General features: G+C 41.1%; 2 protein-coding genes, 1 long non-coding RNA gene and 1 pseudogene across 4 annotated transcripts in view; 2 read left to right on the top strand and 2 right to left on the bottom strand.

The window, feature by feature from the left end:
- Nucleotides 1-16985, bottom strand: part of LPXN (leupaxin) — a 32337-nt gene extending 15352 nt beyond the window's left edge. Inside the window, exons 1-3 of the mRNA XM_090260993.1 lie at nt 16839-16985; nt 11143-11300; nt 4437-4483 (exon numbers count right to left, since the gene is read on the bottom strand). Of these exons, the coding sequence (XP_090117119.1) occupies nt 4437-4483; nt 11143-11300; nt 16839-16851 (218 nt within the window). The 5' untranslated portion in view covers nt 16852-16985. The remainder of the gene's footprint in view (nt 1-4436; nt 4484-11142; nt 11301-16838) is intronic.
- Nucleotides 5739-9001, top strand: LOC150017753 (NADP-dependent malic enzyme pseudogene; annotated as a pseudogene).
- Nucleotides 16986-18696: 1711 nt separating the features above from the next.
- Nucleotides 18697-19586, bottom strand: LOC150017751 (uncharacterized). Its single transcript, XR_016509174.1, has 2 exons — nt 18953-19586; nt 18697-18874 (listed from the first exon to the last, which is right to left on the bottom strand). It is a non-coding gene; the product is annotated as an uncharacterized LOC150017751 (long non-coding RNA).
- A 346-nt stretch (nt 19587-19932) lies between these two features.
- The window catches only part of ZFP91 (ZFP91 zinc finger protein, atypical E3 ubiquitin ligase), a 33087-nt gene continuing 25085 nt past the window's right edge, over nt 19933-27934 (top strand). For both annotated transcript variants that reach the window (XM_090260980.1, XM_090260976.1), the window contains exons 1-2: nt 19933-20387; nt 23808-23836. In XM_090260980.1, coding sequence (XP_090117106.1) covers nt 20035-20387; nt 23808-23836 — 382 coding nt within the window. In that variant the 5' untranslated portion in view covers nt 19933-20034. The remainder of the gene's footprint in view (nt 20388-23807; nt 23837-27934) is intronic.

Raw genomic sequence — 27934 nt, 5'->3', positions numbered from 1 at the left:
GTATTGACTCCGTCTTTCCCTTGGACCCTTCAGCTGCGAAGAGAGGGGGGGTCTGCTGCATGGGCAACAGCAGACCCTCCATATCACCCTGCCCAGGCTCTGTAGCTTCAGAAGCTACACCATCGTCTCTCGAGACGGACGGCTGCCGACGACGACGACGACATTTATTGTTAAACACCTAGACTATTTCTGATTTTTCCTATTATCAATACTGCTAAATAAATATTTGCACCCGTATTTGACTATATTCATAGAGTAAATTTTGAGAAGTGGAAAAACTGGATCATGCAGGCAACTAACTCAAATAGAGTTTGTAAATCCACATTAACCAAGAGAGCTCAGCTTGCTGCCCGCCCAACCGACCCTCTCTCCTTCTCACGCACACACGCGCAAAGTGAAGTATTCTAAGTCTTTCACTAAATATATTTTCTACAAGGAAAACACAGATTTACTCCTTTACTTACTTTTATGTATTTACCACTTTACTTATTTTTTTGTATTTACCAACCAGGAAAAGAGCAGAAAGGAAATGTCTCTCTTTTTCTCTTAAGAAAAACAAGGCTTTTTCTTGGGTACGTGTTGCACTACTGATTTACTTTAGGTTTGAGTATTTAACCACAAGGAACACGCAGGAGGAAGGTGGATATCTTCTCCTCTTAAGATGAAAGACTTTGTCTTTTAGGTACAACATGGTCTCCTGCCAGATATAAGAATTTTTTAAAAAAATCCGGGAACAAAAACAGTCAGGTATACAAGTGACTGATTTAGTCCTTGGAGGTTTCCAAGAAATGTGTGAAGGAGGTCACCCTCGCAACTCTTTTCAGTCGTAATCCCTTAGCCATTTCTGCCACAGGGATGTGTCTTGGAGGTACAAAAGGCGTCTGGATGGTGAGCACTTTCTGCTACCCTGTACCCCAGGGAAGGTTGAACGCAGTTTCTTATATGGGTTTGTAGAACCCTAAATACCTGCCCATCCCACCGCTGGGGCACACGTGTGTTTATTCAAAGAATTCTCACTGCTCTTTAACTAGATTCCTGGTGCAGTGTATAAAGGGAAGTAAATCATTGTCATGATACTCTCATGGTAATTGAGCCAACAATATAATATTCTAAGTAAGAAATGGGCTGAGGATTGCATCACTGTAGCAACCTTGAATTTGTCCCCTGACCTCTTGAAGATCGTAAAGGTAATTTGCTATGCCATTAGTAACAAGCTACTTCACTTTTCAGAGATTTTAAGAATATAAATCACAAAAGATGTGTTTAAAAGAATCCAGACTTCCTAAGTGAGAGGCTTCATGGTGCTGGATTTCTATCCCCATCCTTTGCTCTGCCATATTTTCATGAATTGTTTCTCCTTCTCCTTACCAAAATTATTTTTGTGCGTGTAAAAGAGACATTTAAATTATTGGCCACAATGCTTCTGAGCTATTGATGCTGGAAATCAAGACTTCTGATTTGAAGTATGTTTACATGCCTCTCGGTCCAGGTGTTTAATGATCCAAGCAGAGAGCCGGACTCGCCGGTGCGACAGTCTCTGACTGCTCAGGCCTCAGGATCTTAAAGACATCCTGTGACTTAAAAAGAATCTTGCTGAGTACTCCATCTTCCCTGATGTTGATAAGGAAATCAAACAAAACTAAGTACAAATGGTGTTTAACCTTGATTGCTTTCTGAACAGTGCATCCGTTCCTTAGCCTTAAAAGAATAAGTGATTGGATTTCTGTTTTTCTGTTTTTGAATCTATGGATGATATATATAGACTTGTTTGTCAGGAAGCGTTCTCTTCAGTTGACCTTTTGAGCTTCCTCTGTTGTAAGTTTCAAGTACATTGTAATCATTCCGGGGATGTGCCTGTGAGCTCATTCCTGGACCCTCCCTGTTGATCAGCATATCTGCAAAATCCAATAAAAGGAAGGTGCTTGCAATGCTCAGGGCTGATGGTCTGAGCGAGCCACAGTCCTCCATAGGTACTGGTCATTCATCCTGCTTGCTGGAATTATCTCAGCGTCCCCGACCATATTCAACACTTCAGCTATTATTACCTTGTTATATTCACAATGCTATTGAATATACTTTCAAGGTCCAAAGCAACGTGTTTGCTTCATTTAAGCAAACCAGAGGAAATGGTGAACACAAAAATGCAAGAATCTGGTTTCTGAGTCTCATTTGCTATCCGTACTCACCAGCCTGTCCGCTCTGAATTACACCAGCCGCGGGGAGCTGTATCAGCCTGTTATATATTTACTAGGTCACCTGGATTTCGTCTCACTCTCCCACAAAGGTCTACACAGAATGTACCATTTAGTAATGGGAAGTGTATGAGTCAAGGTCCACTCAGGAAAATACAAGCATTGGGAGTAAGCGGAAGGAATTTAATGCAGAAATACGATTACACAGGTGATGGGAGAGCCAAAAGGCAAACAGTAGATGCTGAGGGAACCCAGAGATTCGTCGTCGGCAGCCGTCCGTCTCGAGAGACGATGGTGTAGCTTCTTAAGAGTCTATCTGCACCGCCGAGAATGGCTGTGCAGTCCGACTCGGGAGTGACATGGTATCTGTCTCCTCCCGTGTTGAATCGACATCTTGTGATGACGCGGAAGCTACAGAGCCTGGGCAGGGTAATATGGAGGGTCTGCTGTTGCCCATGCAGCAGACCCCCCCTCTCTTCGCAGCTGAAGGGTCCAAGGGAAAGACAGAGTCGATACAGCTTGGGTTCAGGTGCGCCGCAGGAGTTGCCGGTGTTGACTACAACGTCAAACCGCCTTAGGGACTCCGGCTCCGGATTTTCTGTCGGGGTTTACTCCCTTAGCCTTTCCCCTGAAGAGGTATGCCGCAAGGCAGCGGAGGTTTTTTGGAGTCAGAGTTTTCCTTCTCTGATGTACCCTGACTGGAAGATCGAACCAGCGACACTTAGCTCGCAGGCCGACGCTCAATCCACTGAGCTAAACCAGCCAGGGCAAACCCAGAGATTAGCCACAGCATAAATCATCAGGCGGAAGGGACAAGGTGAGAGACAACGTGACCACAGCCCAGGGGCCTAGGTCAACAGGCATAAACTGGGACCATCGCAAACTTGTTTTGCTTCAGCTGACGCCATAAAGGACCTCTGACTGTGGGTGGAGACTGGAGACCAAGCGAGATCAGGGGAGAAATACCTTAAATTTCCCTGCCTTTCACCTTCTAGTCTCACTACAGTGCCTCCCATTGGTTGAAGCCAGCAAGAGACAACTTCCCCCAGAGCCTGGAAAACCCCACCCCCAGGTGTCAGCTCCCCTGGAATACAGACCAAGGCAAGAGTAGAGGGAGGAACGGTCTGATGGGAAATCTACCAAAGACTCATACAGGGGGAGCAGGTATAGATGAGCCAGTATGGGTGTGCCATTGATGGATCACAATGCTGGACAGACAGGAAACGGCTGTTGCTTAGGCTGGTTTTCATGTTATAAGTTCATTAGTGTTTCGTCTTGGCTTCTTGGATTTTAAAAAGCCAGTTATTTACTATGAGCCTATTGTGTGCCAGGCACTGTTTTGCTTCTGTTGTTTTGCTTTTTTTTTTTTTTAATTTACAAGGAGGTGAACTGGGAGGTCTAGGAGGCATGCCCACCAGGCAACTTCCTGGAACTAGAATAAACTAGTAATTGTATTAATAAATTGGCCTCCTTCTCATCAAAGTAGAAAGTGTCCTCAAGTGGGAAGTTATAAAAAGACTTTTTGATAGCATAGGTCCTTTCCTTATTTTGACATCCTGTGTGGACTATTGGCTGCAATTATGAAACCAAATAAGGTGTGGTGTCGTCCTCTTTACCAAGCACGAGCCTTTACTATCTACATTTTAAGTCCCTTATTTTGTTTCCCAGAACATGGTCTGGTTTTTAATTGCAAGCAATAACTGAAGCAAGAACAAGGAAAGTGGTCTTTTTATTTCTTCCAGACTATCGTTTCTGCTTTGGCCAGTAGAAATTATTTAGTAAATGAATCTCTTTCAGTCTGTTACTTTGGTTGAAAGGTAATCCTTTTATCCACTAAACACATTTGAGCAAATATGGAAAGAAGAAGTATACATTCATTAGTCTGCCATGGAAACCCACTAGCTCTTGATTTTGTTAACGTCTTGCTGAAATTTCATATGGTGTGTTTTCTCTCTTGTGACCTGGAATACCTGGGCCAAAACAATGGCGATGATTCAAACTATTTACACTGTTTCAGGGGGTGAAGGAAACAGCGGAGCCCATTAGCCTGGACACCCACCTAGAAGGCACCTTGAGAAATTGCCCGGTCAGCTTGGGAGAATTCCACCCCAGCTCAAAGACTATGGAAAGAAGAGGAGGGTAGTAGGAATTCTGAACAAATTATTCTCCAAATTCAGATGGATAAAATTATCTAATAACTTTATTTTTTCAAGAATTGAATAACAACAACAACAACAAAAATACCTGTAGGCAGTGGGCTCCTTGACATTGGTAGTGTACACGAGCTGCGCCTAAGACAGGGACAGAGAATGAGTTTCCGTTAGTAGAATGTTGAGGCCTATCTACACCCAGAGTTAGAGAATGTTTTTAGCTTCTAAAGGGGACTACTGACTAGCGTATCTCGGAGATGTCCTTTTACAAGGCAGAGGAACACCAGCCATCCCACAGAGAAAGGTCACATTCTAAGCAGAGTAGCTGCCATGTGAACAAAGAGTGGCCCTCTCCCTGCCCTAAAAGCACTGAAATAGAGAAGTACTCAGATAAAGAGCAGAAAACATACAAAGTGTGTCTTTCCTTTTATAGGGAAAGACCACAACATGATTAAATTTAACACACGAAAAGAAGTAACGTGTGACTGTAAAGGGTAGTTTGTTAGCAACTCATTTATTTGTGGAGCAAATATTTATTGAGTGTCTGTCGTGTGTCAGGGCTAGAGATGTAGCAGTCAAAACGCAAAACAATAAAAAACAACCGAACAAGAATTGTCTACCTTGGATCTTACACTGTGAAGAATAGATAATAAACAAATTAATCTGTAAAAAGTAAATTACTATGAAAAATTAATTAGGGGTGGGAGAGAGCAAATGCAGAAGAAATGGCAATTATAAATATATTGATCACCACTGAAAAGAGATCTTACCATTTGCTACAGTATGGATGGACCTAGAGGGTATTATGCTAAGTGAAATAAGTCACTCAAAGACAAATATTTTACGATTTTAATTACATGTGGAATCAAAAGAGTAAAATAGATGAACAAACAATATACCAACAGACTCAAAGCTAGAGAACAGATTGATGGTTGCCAGAAGAAAGGGGGGTTGGGAGGCTGGTTGAAAAAGGGATAGAGAAGTGCAGATTGGTAGATACCAAATAGTCATGGGGATGTAAAATACAGCACAGGGAATAAAAATAATATTCTAATAACTTTGTATGGTGTTAGTAGGTACTGGAAATATGAGGGGGAACACTTTATGAAGTATATGATTGTCTATCTGCTATGCTGTACACATGGAACTAATGTAATATTAAATGCCAACTGCAATTGAAAATATTTTAAATATAAACAAACAAACAAACAAACATCAAACCAGGGAAGGACTCACTGAAAAAGGGGCTCTTGAGCAAGGACTTATAGGAGGAGATGAGAAAAGTTTGCAAATATCAAGGGTCACCTGGTTCAAGTAGAAGGAACGGCAGGGACAGACCACCCGAGGGCATCTGGAAACAGAAAGGAGGCCAGAGCGGCCTGAGCAGAGTGAACCAATGAGACAGGAGCAAAGAGTAAAAAGGGCCAGATCAGACAGGCCGGGTAACCACATAATTTCTTGTTCAAACTGGGAACACTTTTGAGAGGAAAAAAGGCTACTACAAATAATTTATATAATTTTAAAAACATGTGTTTATTGTCCAAAAATTTGGTTTTATTATTTTGGTGAAACTACAACATAATTATTCAAAACTTATTTTCAAAGTCAAATTTTCTAGAATATTTTTAAATGACACATAGCTAAGAACATTAAACTAAAAAATTTTTAAACCTTTTCTTTTTTGGGGGGGGTGGGTTCTTTATTTAAATTTCTTTTTTTTATTGTTGTTCTATTACAGTTGTCCCATTTTTCCCCCATTGCTCTCCCCTGCACCACCCACCCCCCTCTTCCACAGTCAGTTCCACCTTGTTGTACTTTTCTACTGATTATTTGAACATTTAAGAATAGCACAAGTAAATTATTATTCTTAATATAGGTAGGTTCACATACCTTACCTTAATTGGTTACTTAGCCATTGTTGTCTCTAACACTGTCATGCAGAAATTTTTCTGAAAATGTTTTTTAACATGATCTTATTTTATTTTTATATTTTTTAAAACTGCAATCTTCTGCAAAGCTGAATTTTCTGGTTAATATATTTAAAATTGTTGACACTTTTAATCGATACTTCTCTGTAACTGTAATTTTTTAATTGAGAAAGTACTCTCTCTAGATGCTGATGAACCTATAAATTCAGACAAAATCCTGCTAAATGGAAGATATTCTCAATTCTATTTTTTTATGTTAAAATGTATAAATATTTCAGCCCCAATATTTTCAAAGCTGCTATATTTCTACCTCCATTCGAAGCACCTTTCTTCAATAATATTTTTACAAGACCAGGCCTCTTAAGTTATTTCTATTTGTGATCCTTTTTAACATTTCATCAAATGTAGGTACTGTACTGCAAAATCCCAGGCCTTCACAATATCAGCCCATTCTGGTGGAGAATATAAATTTATCCAATTAAAATGAGGAACTCTGTCAAAATCAAGTTTTCCTAAAGCACAATTTTCAAATTAGGGGATGAAACCATTTGAGCTCTCATCTTTCGATTTGTTCAGTCCTTTTCTGGCTTATGTAGGCAGAGATTTGCGCTTCTTCCTTTTTGCAAGTTTTGTTTTATATAATTGCAACTTGCTAAAAGCTTCGAAAGCCAGGTTTTCATGCTATGTTCACTGAATATTTGATTAAGTATTTCCAACTGATTTTGCACATCCTGTGACCTGAATTTAGGTTGCTTTGCAAAATGACTTTTCAAAGCCTCAGTGTTTGAAAATCCAATTGAGGACAGAGAGAAAATGCATGCTGCCATGCTGGGATACTTGGGGATTCAACATCAGCTTCTGTCAAAAATATGTATCACCTGATTTGTATATACACAATATTTGTATATTTTGATTGGTAGAATGCTGTGGCTTGTTTGAATGCAGTCATAAATTGTGTGCACACTGCAGCCAATTTAAAGAACATTGCTACTCCATAGGTTTTTTAGTATGTAAGAACATTAACTTTACCACAATGCTGTTCTCCACCCAAATTTGTATTTATATTATCACCCTCTCCTCAAAAAACAACATTTCATCTACATTGTTGAACTTTTCAACTAAATTTACAATGGCGTTAACAATGTCAGATGTTTTGTTTTTGACAAAAGAATGAAATTCTATTTTACTTTGATCCTTTGAATTGGATAAAAAAAATGAAACCATTTTAGAATTAACAAGTTCTCTGAGGCCTCTGATGATACTGATATACATCTGATCTTATCTGTTGGTTTGCAAAGGAAATCAACTCATTAATAATCCCCGGTTTTACTGGGGATGAGTTAGCACTGGGACCCGGTCGGCTGCTCCCCCAGTTCTCCCCTCAAAGCCACCACGCCAAACTCTCCCCAAGTGTCTCCAGTCCTCTCTGCCTTCCCTCTGATTGAGCCCAGGGTATGGCATGAATTGCCTTATTCAATTGGAAGATTTTGCCAATAGAATTGCATTTCGTCTCCTGAACAAGTATCAAAATCAGTATTGCACATTCAATGATGATATTCAAGGAACAGCATCTGTTGCAGTCGCGGGTATCCTTGCAGCTCTTCGAATAACCAAGAACAAACTGTCTGATCAAACAATACAATTCCAAGGAGCTGGAGAGGCTGCCTTAGGGGTTGCACGCCTGATTGTTACGGCCGTGGAACAAGAAGGTTTACCTAAGGAGGAAGCCATGAAAAAGATATGGCTGGTTGACTCAAAAGGATTGATAGTTAAGGGACGTGCTGCCTTAACAAAAGAAAAAGAGGAATTTGCTCATGAACATGAAGAAATGAAGAACCTAGAAGACATTGTTCAAGAAATAAAGCCTACTGCTCTCATAGGAGTTGCTGCAATTGCTGGTGCATTCTCAGAACAAATTCTCAAAGACACGGCTACCTTCAATGAACGGCCTATTATTTTGGCTTTGAGTAACCCAACCAGCAAAGCAGAATGTACTGCAGAGCAGTGCTATAAAGTAATCAAGGGCTCTGCAGTTTTTGCCAGTGGCAGTCTTTTTGATCCAGTCACTCTTCCAAACGGACGGACCCTGTACCCTGGCCAAGGCAACAATTCATACATGTTTCCCGGAGTTGCTCTTGGCATTGCGGCATGTGGACTGAGACATATCGCAGATAAGATTTTTCTCACTACTGCTGAGGTCATAGCTCAGCAAGTGTCAGATGAGCACTTGGAAGAGGGCCGGCTTTATCCTCCTTTGAACACCATCAGAGACATTTCTCTGAAAATCGCAGAAAAGATTGTGAAAGATGCATACCAAGAAAAGACAGCCACAATTTATCCTGAACCCCCAAATAAGGAAGCGTTTGTCCACTCTCAGATGTACAGCCCCAGCTGTGACCAGATTCTTCCTGACTGTTATTCCTGGCCTGAAGAGGCCCAGAAAAGACAGACCAAACTTGAACAGGAGCAAAAAAAAAAATCCCCGGTTTACTTTGCTTTCAAGCGTGCACGCGCACACACACACACACACACACACACACACACGGAACTGAAAATGAGCAAAATTAATTTAGAAGAGTCATTTGACCCAAATGGAAAGGTATGTTTCACAGTGACACGTAAACATACCTCCTGCAGCTGCACATGTTGAATCATCATATTTGTGTACATTCTTCTTAAAAGACACATATATGAAGTTTCTTCTTCATATCTGTGTCTTCTAGGTTTCTAAGGGACAGTGGTATCTCTACTTATCTCCATGGTGGACAGTAAATGTTGACGAATATTTTGTACAAATTACATATTCATCATCAGCTTTCTTGAGAAAATTAATCATGCAGATTTGGTTTTGTTTTCAGTCAAATGCTGCTTATTGCGAAATTATAAAGTATCAGCAAATAATAAAACAAATAGTTATAGTTTTATACATACAGTTAATGACAAAACTGCTTTAACATAAACATTTAGATGACACCACATTCTATGGCAGGCATACTTAGTCTCTATTTCCTAAACAGAATTTACAACTTATATGACATTAAGCCACAATTTCCCGTTTTTCTTTATGACCCCGAAGAGGATCCAGGCCTCTCAAGAGGCCACCTAGGGGAACACAGCAGGACATGAGTTGTGGTATAACAAGTGCCCAGCAGGGGGAAAAGCTTCCAAAGTTTTCCTACCACAACCTAAAACCAGAAAGATTACTTGGCCCTAACTGCTATGCTTGAGCTCTTAGCTTAGACAGTCAGCACCTTGCACATTATTCTTGAAATGGTGCTCTCGCTTCGGCTTTGTCTGAACAGGATCAGGAGAAGAGAGAGTAGTTATCATTAGTCATCTTTGGGATTTAGTCATGAGAAAGCAAGAACTGTGCCTTGGCTGGTGTGGCTCAGTGGTTTGAGTGCCAACTTGTGAACCCAAAGGTCGCCGGTTTGATTCCCAGTCACAGCACATGCCTGGGTTGCGGGCCAGGTCCCCAGTTGGGACCGTGCAAGAAGCAACCGATGTATCTCTTGCACATTGATGTTTATCTCCCTCTCTCTCTCCCTTCTTTTCCTTCTCTCTAAAAATAAATAAATAAAATCTTTTTTTAAAAGAAGAACTCTGTTCACTGTATGTGTGTTTTATGTGCTACTACCTGAGACCATAAAAGGAGCCAGAAGAACCTAATGGAGGTTTGTCAGCCCATGCTGGTTTACTTTAATATAAATTCTGATAAGAAAACTTTAGAAAAAATGAAAAATCTGGGGCAAAAGGTAAAGCCAATAAGTGGTTGTCAAGAAAACAAGCATAACCTCAGGGCTCTTGGTTCAAAGTGAACTAAGACATAAGGCCACCCCGCTAAGGTCAGTGTAAACACTGACTTTTACTCCAAATGAGAGGGGAATTCTGGGTAGAAAAGTGACATGCTCTGATTTAAGTCTTACAGGATCACGTGGCTGCTATTTTGAGAACAAATGGCAGAGAGCAAGGGTAGCAGATCAATTTAGGAACCTATGGCTATAATCCAGCAGTGGGAACAAAGACAATAGCTCTCTAAGAGAGAGGTAAATGTGCGTCCTTAAAACTAGATCTGTGTAGCTGGAGGGAAGAACAGTTGAAAGGGGTACCTACCCATGGACTCAAATTTTGGGTCTGTGTCCCTGGTGATTTCATACACTAGTGAACAAGGATAAATCTGAATGTCATAGTTCAAAAACACCAGATATGAAGAGCATCTACTTAATTCCTCTTACACTAATTCCATTCTTGTCAAGCAACCTTCTAATTATGAAGTAGGTGTGTGTAGACTTATCCATAGGAAAAGAACACGCATATCAGCAAAGACGAGCATCTATCCTACTTGATAGTTTTAACTCTAACCAAAAACTAATAGATTGGGTTTCTGGTGTTTTTATACATTATCTTTTATGAGTTTAGTTTGTTTGTGTTGGTTTCTTGGAATTTAATGATCTCTGGCTATACCAATAATTGAATTTCTTAACATATTCAGCAGAAAATAAGACCTGGAAAGTGGTGATCCTAAAATGTCACCCTGAAAACACTCTGAGCTGCCACCTGGTCGTCTTGCCCAGGTGATCTCTGGCCTATTGACAGTAATATCAGAATATCCCAGGTGAATTAGGGAATGCGCTATTACTATGTTCTCATTATGAAAAAATTAGTCCTCAAAGGTGTATTCTTCTACGACGATTTCCTCCATCTCCTCCTTTTTCCAAAACCAAGCCACTTTTAAATTACTGTTGATGGATTTGTTTTCTCTTTCTTGGATATGTGATTGTCCTTTCACATTATCTTATGTAAGTTACAATTCATTTTCAGGAAGCAGTCCAACATCTATATTTAAGGCACTCCAATAAAATGAAAAGTTACCAGCAGGGGGGTTGTGTCATCCTGAACAGGAGGGGTCTCCGAAGTCTCAGCGCAGTTACTGTCCTTTCCGGAACGCTGATCCCCAGGGAGAGGAGCGGGATTGGAGAATTCACCATTGTCCTGGAGGGTGGAGCGTTCCAGTTCCTCCAATAAAGCATCTATATCATAACATAGAAGGGAATCATAGTCCAGAAAGTCTTCTGGAATAACACACCCCCCATAAATATCCCCCCGTCCCCCATGCCTCCATACATTTCCCTCGTCTTTCAGGTTAAGGTTCTTTTCCTTAAAATATCTTCTCTTACTCCTTATTTTACTTCTAGAATGTGGTCTATTCTACGAGGAGATGTTTAAAGCCTCCACATACTGAGGCCTGTTTCTTATGTCTTATAGTTGCATTCCATTTCATAGTCTCACTCTATAATTTGACTTACTTTATTGCAGGGTATTAATTTTTATCATTTATTTTGGGTGGATCGCTCATAAAGATCTCAAATTAGAAAAAAAGTAATTTCTAACCATCAGCAAAATGAAAAGGGAACCAACTGTATGGGAGAACATAATTTGCCAATGATACATCAAACAAGGTTTTGATCTCCAAAATATATAAAGAATTCATACAACTGAATACCAGGAACACAAACAATCCAATCAAAAAATGGGCAAAGGACCTGAATAGAGGCTTCTCCAAAGAAGAGATACAGAGGACCCAAAGACATATAAAAAAATGCTCAACATCACTAGCCATCAGAGAGATGTAAATTAAAACCATAATGAGAAACCACCTCACACCGGTCAGAATGGCCATCATCAACAAATCAACAAACAACAAGTGCTGGCGAGGATGTGGAGAAATGAGAACCCTGGTGCATTGCTGGTGGGAACACAGACTGGTGCAGCCACTATGGAAAACAGTATGGAATTTCCTCAAGAAACTAAAAGTGGAACTGCCCTTAGACCCAGCAGTTCCACTGCTGGGAATATATCCTAAGAATCCTGAATCACTAATTCAAAGGAATGTATGCACCCCTATGTTCATAGCAGCGCTGTTTACAATAGCCAAGTGCTGGGAACAGCTTAAGTGCCCATCAGTAAATGAGTGGATCAAGAAACTGTGGTACGTTTACACAATGGAGTACTACGCAGCAGAGAGAAAGAAGGAATTCCTACCTTTTTTGACAGCATAGATGGAACTGGAGAATATTATGCCAAGTGAAATAAGCCAGTTGGTGAAAGACAAATACCTATGATCTCACATATAAGAGGAACCTAATGAACAAAATAAACTAATGAGCAAAATAGAACCAGAGGCATGGAAATATGGAAGAGTGACAGCGACCAGAGGCAAAGATGGCGGTGGGGGGATAATGGCGGACAGGAGGGGAAGAGACTAGTCAAGGAACTAGTATAAATGACCCATGGACATGGGCAACAGTGTGGGGATTGACTGTGGGAGTGGGTGGTGGGCTGAGTGGAGGGGGGCACAGGAGGAAAAATTGGGACAACTGTAATAGAATGACAATAAAAATTTTTTTTAAAAAGGAAAAAATGTAAATTCTATGTATTTTTTCTATCAGAAAAATATAAGCAATTATATTACAGTTTTAAAAATATATATACCTGAACAATAACATTTATCTTAACCTTGATGATATTTTTTCTTATATTCCAAGCACATAACAAAATTCTCAAAGGAAAGTATAAGTATTCTGTCTTTTATGGTGTGGGAAGAAAAGCAGACTAGGGGGGAAACAGATATTACAAAATCAAGCAAGATGTTGCAACCCAAAGAGTTGAGATCGTTTCTCTTGTATTTTCTTGGGAAAAACCAATGGATTCTACAAGTATTACAATATTACCTTTCTGTTATGATGAAATTAATAACAAGTAATAATAATTAATATATGATAGGCACTGTGGTCAGTTTACATATTTAATTTAGCCATCTTATTCTCTGAGGCAGATCTGTAGATCAAGAAATTGCCAATTAAATAATTCGACTTCACACTGTTACTTGAGTTCAGAAGCCGGCTGTCTGAGCCTGGGCTATCTGATTCCGGCCCCTGAAACTAACTTCAAGTCAGATCATTCTCACGTGGATTCTCTGGGTGACCTGAGCATGACATGTTCTTCCCTGAAACTGTTTCTTCATCTACATAATAAAGCAATTATAGTACAAGAGTCCTTTTCAAATTGTAGGTCAAGACCTGTTAGTTGATCTCTACTAGTTTCCACGGGCTGTAGTTTTTAAAAGTTTGAAAAACACTGTATTATATTCTTTCTAATGACCTGCCTAGCTCTGAAGTCCTCCGAGGAAGAAAAGACACTTCACACATTTTCAAAATAAGGTTTTCATTTATTTCAGATTTTTGGGGGATGGATATTTCTTAATGACCTAAGAAAAGAACTAATCATTTCTTACAAAGTCTACAGATCTTTCATATGTGGGATATAAAACTGAAAGCAAGTAACGAACAAACAAGAGAAACAAGAAAAACTCTTAGACACAGACGCAGTGCGGTGGTCACCAGAGGGAAAGGGGGTGGGAGGGTAGTAAAGGGTAAAAGGGGTCAAACACATTGTGACAGAAGGATATCTGCCTTTGGGTGGTAAACACACAATGCAATATACATATGATGTATTACAGAAATGTACACTTGAAACCTACATAATTTTATTAACTAATGTCACCCCGGTAAGTTTCATAAAAAATTTACATATCTTTCTAAATCGTTCACCTCTAAAAATATTGAATTTTATGCACCATTTTAGAGGTAAGCAAACTGAGTTAAATTCTTTAGGGAAAATTACCCTTCAACAAATAAATTGTAATGAAAAAAGAGTTGGAGATGAACCAATAGATTCAAGAAGACTTTAGAGACTTAACTAATTTCAGAATATGAATCTTAACTTAAAATGACATGAGGATAAAATAAATAAAAGTCAATAAGCAAACAAAAAAGAGAAACAATTAGGAATATTAGGCACTCACCTGGTATTCAATAATATTAAGTAAATACTATTAATTTATTTTAGGGTTGATAAAGATATTTGATAATTTCTGTTAATGTTTTAGGTGTGATAATGGTATTTCATAATATTAAAGAATTACTACTAAAGGTTTTGTGGGTGGAATAATGGCATTATGGTTGTTTGTGTAAGTATACATATATTTATTTTAAAGATTGTGCTGAAATAGCTACAGATAAAGTTATATCATTTCTGAGATTGCTTTAAAAAAACATAGAAGTTAAAGGAATGGGTAAATCTAAAAATGAAATAAGATTGGCTGAGACTTGATTGTTTAAGCTGGTTGATGTTGATGTCAGACTTCATTAAACGATTTTCTTCAATTAAATAAATTTTAAAATTCTCTACAATAAAATTTAAAAAGAAAAAGAAAACAACAACTGAGGTAGAAAGATAAAGTCAAACTTCTCACAACTTTACTAGCCAGACCAAATGCCAAATTTCTGAATTCCAGATTTTTAGTCTATATCCTTCTATTAAGGTATAGCCATTTTCCAGTTCCTAAAATTTGCCCCAAACAGAAGTCATAGATCCACACGGATCCAAAATAAAAAGACATTTATAAAAAAAATTAGGAGAGAGGGGAGACCCTCTATAAGAGAAACAAACCACAGCGCTGAGCGTAGGTTACCGATAGAAGGACCGGCTAGCCCTAGTTACTGAAACTCTGTCTGGGTCATGAGTTAACCAGGCCTTTCTCTTCCTGTTTCCTGAGTACACATATCACCAACACCCCAAGATCATCTTGCCCTTTGCTAGATTCTGTAATTTGCAGATGACTAATTTCAGTATGACAAATGTGGGATGATCGGGGGGGGGGGGGGGGGGGGGGGGGGAATACTAGACCAAAAAACTCTACGGTGCTTCTCCGTGGCCCTTCATCTGCGGAAATCAAATATTATTGGTATGAACACGAAAGCATTTGTAAAGGGAGGTCTCCTGGGGGTCTGTCTCACTGGATTGTAACGATTTTATTCAGAGCCAGAGTCTGTTCTTCATTTCCCTGTATCTAGCGTTCCCGCGTAATGAAGGACGCAAAGAGGAAATACAGGCCTGCCTGCGCGGACCTGTCCTCCACGCTCTTTCTCCGCAGCAGGAAGAGAGACCCACCCGAAGTTTTTAGGGTAGCTATTGGACTGATGACAATCTGAAGAAGTGGTTGAGAAACAGCCACATGAATCAGCAGCAGGAATATTATCTTCCAAGTTGCAGGGTACTTTTCACATTTCTGGACCAGATTTATCTGCCATTCACCCTGCTCAAGAAATGGAAAACTGTGCCAATCTACGTATTTACTGTTTTTATAATCTGGGTTATTCTACCAGCCAGAACACCTAGTTTAATCTGCTTTGGTGGCAGGTGCTCCTGAGAATGACACTGAACTAGTTATTTTGCTTTTCTTAGTTTTCTCATTTTGAAAAAAAAAGTGGATAATACAGTTTAGAGGATTGCTAAAATGATTAACATATGAAAAAAAAGGTCTATTTTTAGCTTAAGGCACTGAAAAAATATTAGTTCCTTTTTGAATTACCTGCATGAAGGCGATTAGTGATCCCTAAACTAAAAAAGCAGAGCTCAATTCTAGTGGAACTCAGGTAAAAATGTGAAATTTCCTAAACCTCACACAGGACAAGAATTTGGATTCTACCCCAGGTGTCAGAATAGACTTTACCTTCAAAACAGTTCAATATGTATTTATCAAATACAATATGTATTTATCAGACACCACCTTTTCCTCTTCCCTCCTGCAATTTGCCTTCCTTTCTCTATTCCTCCAGCTCTCAAATTCTACTGCAAACAATTTTTTTAAGGATGTGTTTTTTGACGTTGTCATTTGCACTTTTGACATACCCCAAATAAACAAAAACTCAGGACAATGCGGAATTAATTGGAAATTGGGTTAGTGACTCATGTGAATGAGGATGTCAGCAACAAAAGCTGGCAAAGGAATGGCATGAGCTCCCAAGAATGACAAACCTTACGTTACTTCAGGGGTTTGAAACCAGGGACCTCTCCTGAGCAATGCGGCTAATCGTTTCACTGCTGGTTTTAATTGCTTTGGAATGGAAGGAGGTATCATATTTGCAGGCCGTAGTAATCTGTTCCTTCAGAGTTCCCCTGAATAAAAAGCTGAGCAACAAAATCCCTGGAGTTACAGTGCTATGTCATCTTGATTTACTACTAAATTATAGAACAAATGAAACCACTTTGGCCTTTCTCCAACCTTTGTGATTCCCTCATTCTGGTCCTTCTATTCCTTCTCCTCATAACATTCTTTTCTTTCTTTTCCTCCCCAAATCACATCTCTACCGTTGGCTCCTGTGTGATGATCACTCTGTGATCTCCAGGAGCCCCCAAGGGGCAAATGTTCATAACAAAATGACCATTTCAATCACAATTCAATCCAAAAGTATCTGTGCAGCTTCCTCTGTGGTTAGTACCAAACATTCCGCCTTTTGGGCCACCGAAACAGTGAACCCAGATTTCCCCCAAACAAGCATAGTTCCTCATGCTGTATTCTTAGTGGGGTGAGGTCAGGAGAGAAGTGAAAATGAAATCTTCCAGCTCTACCCTCCATCTGGCCAGTAGTACACCCACCGCACACGCAGATGGCAGCCAAGTCTTTATTCCCTCAGAGTCTCTCCTCCAAGAAGATCCTCACTTACCCAACTCTTCCATTGTCACACACCCAAGATGCTCTGGTGCCACAGGTTGTAAGGAACTGCTATGGTCTGTGCTGAAGAAGAGAACCACAAAGGAACTGAATGAGACAGCGTGAAGCAGCCTCTATAACCTTTTTGGTTCCTGTATTTGCTTAGCACTTCCTCTCTTCAGATTTGGTGAGTCTCTTTTTTTTTCTTTTTTTTGGGGGGGGGAGGGGTAAGGGGGTAGGTCAGAGTTTTAAAAATGGGACTGACATAGAAAAGTGGGTAGTAAAATTGGAATTCTGGTCGTACATTCAAAATTAATTTTGAAAAATTTGAGCACCTACTAAATGCCAGAATCCATCTTGAATTCATGAAAGTGGCCAATTTTCACCGTTGGTTTGTTTGTTTGGTTTTTTACCAATGTGAGTATCCCACTTCACTGTGCATCAGAAAACTTCCTTTTTTGTTGTTCTGTGAAGCTGGGTGACCGTGGAGGCATAGTTTGCTTCAAAAAATTTCCATCCGAGTTAACCAGCACCCGATTCATTTTGCTCTCTTTGTTTAATTATCCAGAAATTATGTTTACTGATTTCCTGAATAGATTATAAATCCATTAAATAAGGCAGAGGTGTATTCACATTTGGATTCTCGGAGCCTGTTTATTTCAGTGACCCAAAATGCAAACAACCGTAGGGGGCCAGAAGAATAAGACAGAAAGATTTAAGACACCAGGTGCTAAGCTGCAGACATCTCAGTTAAGCGTAATTCCTGCCTAGTTACATTGCTTTACAGCAGTTTTCTGAAAAGTGACCCTGAGGTTAACTTTTACCTTTTTTAAAACCACTGATTTTATTCACCTTGCATGGAAAAAACAAAAAACAAAAAACAAAAAAAAAACACTTACAAAGGCATACTGTGGGAAAGCAGTACGTAAAGAACTAGAATTATGGCCCTGTGAAATAGATATTACCCCCATTTTTACCAGTGGTGAAATAGATTCAAGGAATAGTAACTTTGCTAAAGTAATATAATTAATAGGTAGCTTTCCTGCAGTGACATAACCCACATTTAACTTCAAAGGCTGTGAACTCTCCTGTATAAAACGGTAGTCTTTTTTTTTTTATAGATGATCTAAAGAAATAATTCATTCTCCATTCCCTAGTGGCTCTGAAGACTTTTTTTTTTTAACGGAGATTCCCCACTCTGCATTACTTTGAGCAGCCATTGGATGTCAGTGCTGTTCCAAAAGCCTGCATACGGTAAACACGGGTTTGAAAACATTTCCATCCACACTGTGCCAGTTTGTACAACTGAAATGCCATTTGCCCCATAAAAATGCAAAATACTCAGTGGAAAACAGAAAACATTTACCTAATCTGAAGTGGTAACTGAGCCAGGGTACTGTAAGGAAAAATGCACTTCCCACTTGGAATGCAAATATTGGACTGTATCTGCAGCTTTAACTAAATGACTAAAGTGAAATTTGGGATTGGATTCCCCAGATCCTGTTTTCATCCACTCTCTTCGGACATTTGATCCCGGATGCTTTATTTTCCGGGAGTAGGAAAGTGGTCCTGAAAATCGCTCCTTGGATCTCAGAAAGGAAGGAAGGAATGCAGGAGGCCCACTCCCACGACCAAGTACAGCTCCTGACAAAGCTGCTAATCTGACTGTGCTTCCTGTGCAGCAGAAACATTTAAAAACCACAGACGCAAGTGTCTGCAGAGCGGGGAACCTGAGGGAAGGCTGCAGCTTCTGCGGGTTGGTGGTGTAGTCACGCTAACAACTTCCCCCCGGCCCAGGGACCACAGCTAAGTGAAGCAGTCGACGCCAGCTCCTCGGTCTCGAGTATGTCTAGTAGAAACCAACTCCACAATTCTTTCCACAAACTTTTATTAAGAATCAAATAATTGGTGGGCAGGCCCCCGACGACCCGGCAGAACCAGATTCAGTCCCTGACCTCCAGGGACTCACAGGTTGGTGGTCAGACCCTGGATGACGAGAGGAGTATTGCAGATCTGAACGCTAGCCGGCCCAGAGGACATGCCATCTAACTAAAACCAAGGTAAAGGCTATTTATTACGTGACCACCTTGGAAAGGCTTCCACAACGCCAAGAAAAAGAACAACAACCTTCTCAGGAAATCCTGACTGGCAACTGGCTCCAAATTTGCGCGGGGATGTGCTTGGGCGTCTCGCCTTAACCGGGAAACACTGCCTCCCAGGAAAAGTACACCCGCACTATGGTAATACCATCGTTTCCCATTCAGCAGCAATCAAAGACTCCCAGCAACCTCTTCGCCTCCGGTTTTCTGTTTCTCCTTAAGCCACGTGATAAGTAGGACTTCATATCCCAGGATGCCTTTGGACAAGTTAATCATGCGCATGTGCCAAAGAGGCGGGCCCTCTGCCTTCCCGACCCCGCCTCTGTTCTACAGCCGCCATTTTTTCAGAGACTTTCATCCGGCAAGCGACGGGGCTTTTTTTCTTAAAGGAGAAGCTACAGCTCAAAAAAAAATTCCCTTCTCCCTGCAAGACTTGGCAACGCTGGGGACAGAAAGGCTACATACAGGAAAGTGGGATCGGGGTGGAGGAAGAAAAACGTCGAGGCTACTTCCGTGGCTTAAGGAAGGCTAGAAAGAGCTCTTGTGGCATTAGCGGCTCCTTAGGGAGGCAGGTGCGCGCGCAGCCACACCGGGGAGCGCGCGAGGCGGGGAAGGAGGTGCGTTTTTCTCCCACCAACCTCGCGAGACCTGCCCCTCCCACTGCCCCTAGCGCGCGTGGAACTCCGGAGGGAAGGGAAAGGTCACTTTAGGATTGTCGCGAGACGCAGCCGTTAAACGGTGAGAACGGGTGCGCGGGGAAGGAAACCTCGCGCGCTCCATTGGATCCGTTCCCTGATTGGTTGAAGGAAGGGGTGGGGGTGGGAACTCGGTACGTCGCTGCGTGAGAGATCGTAGGGGGCGGGGCGAAGTAGCCATTCCTCCTGTTCGATTGGTCCGCCCAGTGTCTTGTCGGGTGCGCGCGCGGCGCCTGCGGGCCTTGAGTGGCAGGGGGCGGGGGTTGCCCTAGGAGCCGGGTGGAGGGGCGGGGGGGGGAAGAGAGGAGCGCCGAGTAAGAGTGTGCAGGACGCTCCGGGGGGCGGGGGGAGCAGCGCCGCGGCCGCCGCCGCCTCCACCGCCTGGGACGAAGGGGTGGGGGACGGGCGAGCCCCGATGCCGGGGGAGACTGAAGAGCCGAGACCCCCGGAACACCAAGACCAGGACGGGGGAGAGGCGGCGGCGGCCAAAGCGGTTCCAGAGGAGCCCCAACAACAGCCCCCTGAGGCGGCGGCGGGGACGCCGCCTGCGGGGACCACTAGCAGCCGCGTGCTGAGGGGAGGACGGGACCGGGGCCGGGCCGCTGCCGCTGCGGCGGCCGCCGCCGCTGTGTCCCGTCGGAGAAAGGCCGAGTATCCCCGCCGGCGGAGGAGCAGCCCCAGCGCCAGGCCCTCGGACGCGACCGGACTGCAGTCCCAGGCCGCGAAGCCGCCATCTCCAGCTCAGGGCAAGAAGAGTCCGCGACTCCTGTGAGTAAAGCCGCCTTTCAGGCGGTGGGAAAGACCCCCCGCTGTCCGCACGCCAGCCTCTCGGCTCCCGTAGCGCCCCCTCCACGTGACGTCCTGCCCGCTCTGCCCCCTGCCGGTTCCCTCCGCAGTTGCACCGCTTCCCGGGTTGCTATCCTCTCGCTCCTCTGGGGGCCGTGCCTGTCGGGCCCCTTCCGCGCTCCGTGAGGTCGCGCTCTGGAGCAGACCCCTCTCCTGCCCCCTCGGGACTCGCCCGTGCCCTGCCGGCGCAGGCTTGGGGCGCACTCGGGCGCCCGCACTCCCTTTGTCAGCCCGTCCCCTCCCCGCCTGCGGCGGCCCCGGCATTACATCACAGCCCCGCGGGGGAACCAGCAGCAGGGTACCAGCCTTCCCAGGGTGCCCGTCCCCGCACCTCCTCCACCTGCGTGTGCTTAAGGGCCCGTTGCACTGGGAGCGCTCCGGGGCTTCGGTCACTGTCCGGTGTTTACGTTACTTTTCACGCGTCTCAGGAATCGGGGGTTGGCAGTCGCTTAGAAACGTGACAGCCAGTTAAGTGTCGTCTTTCGTGCAGGCTTAAGTGGGTGTGCGTTTTTGGTGTCCTTTTGCATACGTTTTAGTGCAGCAACGTCATCCTTAGAAATCAGACTCACCTGAGAGGAATTTACCTACTTCCTAGAGGTAACCGGAACTAGGGACAGAAGCATTTAGAACTTTATCGAAAGAATAACGTTTCTGTGTTGAAAACTGGGAAGCACCCCTATTTGTAAATCCTAGAAATCAATCATAGTAGCCGTTGAACCCGTGATTGGCAACATAGTTTGTCTTTCGACTTCCAAGGGAAGCAGTTGGTGGAAAGCGGGGAGAAGCGGAGGGGGCTGGGGAATCCGAGCTTTTTAAATGCCCCGCTTTCCGGAGCGTGTGGCAAGGTTCGGTGCACCCCGGACCGCGTGGCTCTAAAGCACATCCGTGCCAAAATGGAGAGCGAAGTTGGTAGGAGCCTTATTTGTAAATAAACTCCTCGCACGAGTTTCTTAAACCAGCCCGTGCCTCGGTTTCCTCATCTGTAGGGCATGGTATTAAGCCCCGCGAGATTAGTCTGTGAATTAAATGCCGCGTGGGAAGCACTTGGCACAGTGGTTTCCAGCCTTTTTCGGCTCCCGGCGCACGTAAGCTAATCAGTGAAATGCCGCGGGGCGCCAGGACTTTATTTCTTGCCCGTCTGACAAATAAAGGTGTGCTCTTGATTCATTCACGCCAGACAGCTGTCGGGCAGGCCGCTGCCATTTTTCTGTTTGACGAGCTGAGGGGAAAGGTCAGCGCCCCTGCCTGGTCAGGTATCGCACGTTCTAAACATTCTGGCCGCCCGCCCTGTGGGAGTCCTGACGGAGCCCAAAGCCTGGTCCGTAGTGCTTTTTTTTTTAATAGTTTGTTTTTTATTGTATTTTTCCCCATTACCGTTTAGCCACTTTATACCCTCTCCGACCTCCACCCGCCCCTGAATATTTATTACAAGCTATTACTTTGAGTAGTGGTGTTGTGATAGAGGTAATATAAGTGGTGTGTTTTCGCGAAAATTCTACAAAATTGGGCTTTCCTTTTTTCATATTACCGAACATAGGAAGACTAATAACTTAATATATTTTTCAAACTTCCCTTTTATATACTTACCTCCTCGACACCTTTCCCTCCCTCTGTTTCAACAGTTTTACTTAGAGAAATGATCTCTTAAGATGATTATAGCTAGGGCAGTTTATTTTTTCCCGATTCTTGATCAAAAGGTACTAAACAACTTTTACTGCCACAATATAAATGTTAGAATGACCAAACTTGCATAAAGAGGGCTTTATTAAATCTTTTTTCGCCACAATTTTTTTGTGGGGAGGAGTAGTCTTGATTCTTAGTATCCGCACTTCACCCAATATCATAAAACGTATTAGTGTTTTCACCTTCTCTTAACCTCCAAATTATCTCATGATTATGTGTTTTAAATTACGCCGTTTTGATTGGGTTGCTAAAATAACTTAGCATCATAATTTTTATTTTATTTATTTATTTGTTACACATTTTCAATTTACTGCTTGTCCTGGAACTAGAGGAGTCCTAAAGCATTTCAGCTTGTAGACCTTGGTTGAGCAGTGACTGAGCCTGGCGCCTGTGCTGGTCTCGGGTTTATAAACATCAGTGAGACGTGGGCCTTATCATCAGGGACCTTGCTGTGTAAGGGGAAGATTCATTGATTCGTGGAGGTTTATCAAACACATGTGTTTGGCTTACAGATTGTCACAGTGATGAAATAAATTTTAAAACCAAGTAGGGACGTTAATCTTTTAAGACATCTCGAGAGATTTGATTATCAGTTTTTCTGCACCCTGGTCCAGTGCCTTGTGACCTTGAAGATTCATCTCTGTTTTCCTAATAACATTATGAAACTTTTTTTTAAAAAGGAGTAAGATTTAATTTCTATATTACTTGTTTTATTCAGGCCCTTTTTTCATATTTCAACATTGCCCCTGACAGACTCCCAGTAATGAGCTGTTTAACCTACATTTGTTTCTCTTGATTGAAGAGACAGCTGAAAAGGTCAATATATACAGCAAATTAGATTGACACCTCTTTTCTTATTAAAAGGCAAAAGTATATAGTGGCAAAAGCATTGGACTTAGAAACGTTCAGGTCCCAGCTTTCTACTACCCACTAAGTGACCTTGGGCAAGTCATTTAACCTCTTTAAATCTGCATTTTCATCTATAACTGATGATTTATGGTTTGTTAAATTAGATTTATAGTTAGATCATAATTAGGTTATCGTTTTTATAGACTTTGACGGGTTTAAGGAATGAATGATTTTAGGGTTTTCTTTTAAGTTCATTAAATTTTTATTATGAAGATTTTCAAATATAAACAACATATGTAAAAGACTATAATGAAATTCCAGTGTCTGTCAGCCAAATTTAACAATTATTTAGATTTTGCCATGCTTGCTACCTCTATTCCTTTTCCCCTTTGCCTTTTGGCAAGGAGTATTTATAGGAAATCTCAAACATTTCATTTTACCCCTAGTTACTGCATTTGTGTAAAATAAGAACATGTTATATAACCACTTAATATGATAAAATTAGTAATACTTTGTTTTACTATCTTTTTTACATTTACAAATAATTGTTTTGAACAATGCATTAATCAGAATTAGAACTTTAGTACCTCAATTGCACGAGCTATTTCAAGCACTCGGTAGCCAGGTGCAATTATCGTACTGGACAGTGCAGATACAGAATATTTTCATCACTGCAGAAAGTTATATTGGACACCACTATACTAGGTGCCTCCGCATCACCCTACAGATGACCCTGAAAGGGATAAATATTTGTGCTTTCAGATAGTGTGCAAGATTGTTCATTTGATATGTAACTTTTATTTCTTTCAGATGCATAGAAAAATTGACAACAGACAAAGGTAAGACTTGGTCATTCTTCTAATATGTTTCACTTACTACTGTCTTATAATGTCATAGAGCATAGAATGAATGAACTTCAACCTGATAATTCAAGTTGTTTCCATTTAAAAGAAACTTGTTTAGTATAAAGAACTGTTGAGCCCTGGCTACTGTGGCTCAGTGGATTGAGCGTCGGCCTGTGAGCCAAGTGTCTCTGGTTCGATTCCCAGTCAGGGCACATGACTAGGTTGCACGTCAGGTCCCCAGTTGGGGGAAGCCAGTGAGAGGCAACCACACAGTAAAAAAAAAAAAAAAAAAAAAAAAAAAAAAAAGAACTGTTGGAGTAGATTAATAGAACCTATTTAGATAAAGATAGGTTTGGGTGAGTGGAACATTTTGACGTTATTTAGAAATAGTAATGGAAAAGCAGATTATTTGATGCCAGTTTATTACAGTTTTTTATAAGCACTCTTTTTTTCGTAAAGTAACAGTAAAGTGTAGACAAAATCCGTATGCTGGTAGGAGCTCATTATAAATGCAGTTTGAAGAATGTGGAAAGAAAATATTCTAAGATATCAGCCTGGTGAATGATTAAATGAAGTCATGAGGTCATTTCTCTTTAAAGAGTTTTACCAATATTGAATGTAGTCTTCTGCTTATCTGAGTTATGAAGGGAAGCTATTGTTCATTTTTTCTTTTTAAACACTTTCTTAAACTTTTTAAAATTTATTTTTTATTGTTTTTTTCCATTACCATTTAGGCCCCTTATCCCTCCCTTCCCAGCAACCACCACACTGTTGTCCACGTCCATGAGTCCTTTTTCCTTTTTGCTCCATCCCTCCACCCCCTAACCTCCCCCACCACTGTCATCTGCTCTCCATCTATGAGTCTGTCTCTGTTTTGCTTGTTCATTAGATTCCACATATGGTGTTTGTGTTTCCCTTACTGGCTTATTTCACTTAGCATGATGTTCTCCATGCCGTCGCAAAGGATAAAATTTTCTTTTTTACGGCCAAGAGAATTACCTTGTGTAAATGTCCCGTAGTTGTTTTATCCACTCGTCTACTGGTGGACAGTGGTCCTCCTCCTCGGCAGCCGTCCGTCTCGAGAGACGATGGTGTAGCTTCTTAAGAGTCTATCTGCACCGCCGAGAATGGCTGTGCAGTCCGACTCGGGAGTGACACGGTATCTGTCTCCTCCCGTGTTGAATCGACATCTTGCGATGACGCAGCTTCCATATCTTGTCAATTATAAATAACACTGCAGTGAACATGGGGGGGGCTTATGTTCTTTCGAATTGGTGTTTTGGATTCCTTCGGATATTTTCCCAGAAAAGGGATCACTTGAGTGAAAAGGCAGATCCATTTTTAATTTTTTTGAGGTATCTTCATACTGCTTTCCTCAGTGGCTGCACCAGTCTGCATTCCCACCAGTGCACTGTGGGTCCCTTTCCTTCACATCCTCGCCAACACTTGTTTGTTGATTTATTGATGGTAGCCATACTGACAGGTGTGAGGTGATATCTCATTGTGCTTTTAATTTGCATTTCTCTGATGTTTAGAGACATTGGAGCATCTTTTCATATGACTATTGGCCATCTGTATGTCCTCTTTGGAGAGATTTCTATTCAGGTCCTCTGCTCATTTTTTAGTTCGACTGTTTTTTTTGGTGTTGAGTTTTATAAGTACTTTATAGATTTTGGATATTAGTCCCTTATCAGATGTATCAGCAAATATGTTCTCCCGTTCTGTGGTTCTTTTTATTTTGTTGATTTCCTTTGCTGTACAAAAACTTTAGTTTGATGTAGTCTTATTTTAAACACTTTTTTTAAAGACTTTATTCTTGCTTTGCATATTGGATTATTAAAATAAACCCTGTTATTTTGGTGAGCCAGTTGCTTATTTGTTCCATTACTTTTACTAGTTACTGGCTGTGTTTCTTGATGCTAAGTTTATATATATAGCATTCTTCTTAAAACTGTAACAGGTGTACCTTTAAGCATTTTTAAGCATATTCATTTACCGTTCCTGACAGGGTAACTGGCTAATTTATTCTCATTCTCTGAATTTTAGAATATGAGGATAGTACTTCCATAGTATGAAGAGGCCGAAGTATTTGGTACTAGGCAAGTGTTTGTATAGAAAGCTTTTACGTGACTGTTTTGTCTAGCAAGTTGTTTATTTTGTTGCTGTTGATACTTGGAAAATAGGGTATGTCTGCCAAAAAATGGAAGGACTTATGTTCATTTTGGAAAATTATGAAGTGGGGAAAATGTAGAGACAGCTGGCAATCAAGTACCATAGCAGTTCTTATTAAAACAAAAATCCCAACCTGCCTTTCTAAAAAAATGTGTCGAAAGAAATTATTTTGGATTGCCTAGAGGATATAACTTGGAGAATGTGGTTGAAATTTTGAACCCCTGCTGGGAGATGAATTAATTGCTCTTTGTGTAGATGTCTTAAACCAGAAGCTGGAAACTACTTCTTGAACAGCAGTGGTGCAGGTGTGGGAAGATTTAACCTGCGCAATGGGTGATTCAGTCTTGAAATCAGCCTCACTCTCATCCACCAGTTAAGTGCTCTGGATCTACAGTAGAGCTCAGGGTTTGAATTCAAGTTCTGTCTTTATTGCAAATAATTCCAATATCTAACATCCAGTGAGCACTCAGTAAATGGTAGCTGTTAAATTTGTGAAATTTTGAAGAAATAGATACTCTCCAACTCCCCTCTCCATCTCTTCATCATTAGTTTACCCGTTACAATAGCTTTCAGCTCTACAAACACTACATAAAAACTATTATAGCGTAGATTTGGACAACTAGATGAGGGAATAAAGAAATGGAGAGTAGTTGTTACTTTTTTCTGTGCTGTTTAATATTTAGAGATCACCTCAATACGTTCCCTTTCCCTTGTCATTTAACATCTTAAAAAGTTTTTCCAGAATCATTTTCATGTTTAGAATTTTTTAGTCTTATTTTACCCAATAAACATCTTGAAATTATGTGCCTTTCTTCAGTAAGGTAAGAACCTTTGACATGTTGGAACAAATAAGTAATATTGCACACATCAAAAAGTAACTTGCTGTTTTTAAAATATTAAATTGCAAAGTGCCATGTTCATTTTTCAGACTGAAATAATAATAAATAAACATATTAGTATTGTTTCCTGTTCCTGCTACCTTTATGTAACCCCTTGGTTATATATAAAACAAATGGAAAGTTGCTTTGAAAAATAGTATTTATTCATTCAACAAGTAATTATTGAGCATCCACTCATATCCAGCACCATTCTAGGTACTAGGTTGTGTTGGTAATTAAGTGCAGTGAAGACATTAAAACAGTGTAATATAATGTTTGATGAAGTTGGGGGTAGAGAAACTAAGTTTCCATAACATGGCAAGGGAAGATCTTGAGAAGGTAACATTTGAGCTCAGACCTGAATATGCAGTTAGATACTTGGATGAAGAGCATTCCACACAGAAGCGAAAAGCAAAAACTTAAAAAATGAAAGCTTAGGAATCCATCGTCATTGTGAAACTTTCAAGAATAATAGCAGAAATTTTAAGGGATGGAGCCTGGCTAGTTCCTTTTTTAACTCGGCTTTTTGTTTTTATTCTGTTCTCTTTGTTTTGAACCAAGGCACATATAATTCCAGTTTTAACCCTTAGATATGCTATCAGTTTTAGCTAAAACAACACTCCTTCACAAATTAAATGATACTCATCTGAAGTTGACTTAAATATAAGTTAAAAAAAACAAACTCACTTTCTCTGACTTCTCTTAATACTGCTGAGATTGGCTAATATTTAAATATGGGCTTTACTGATTATGGAAAACAAAGTAGAGCTGATTACAGAAATACACAGAGTTGTCTGATCAGGTTTCAGAAACTCAGGTTTCTGATTGTTATAATAATGCTTATATCTCAAACAGCTGACAATACATTAGGCATTTTATTTATCCTGTTTCCTTTCTAGCCCAATATCTTAAGGTAGCAGGAACCATATTATTCTATCAGTGTGAGAATGATACACTTGAGCATCTTGTTCTTTCTTAGTAATGCCCTATATCCTTTAAATCATTTAAATCATTTTTCTAGTTGAGACATCCAGAAGTACAG

Source organism: Furipterus horrens, unplaced genomic scaffold (assembly GCF_987537825.1).
Source record: "Furipterus horrens unplaced genomic scaffold, mFurHor1.1.pri manual_scaffold_2, whole genome shotgun sequence".
NCBI lineage: Eukaryota > Metazoa > Chordata > Mammalia > Chiroptera > Furipteridae > Furipterus > Furipterus horrens.
Note: the sequence above shows the minus strand (reverse complement) of the source record. Positions and strands in the feature narration are given on the sequence as shown.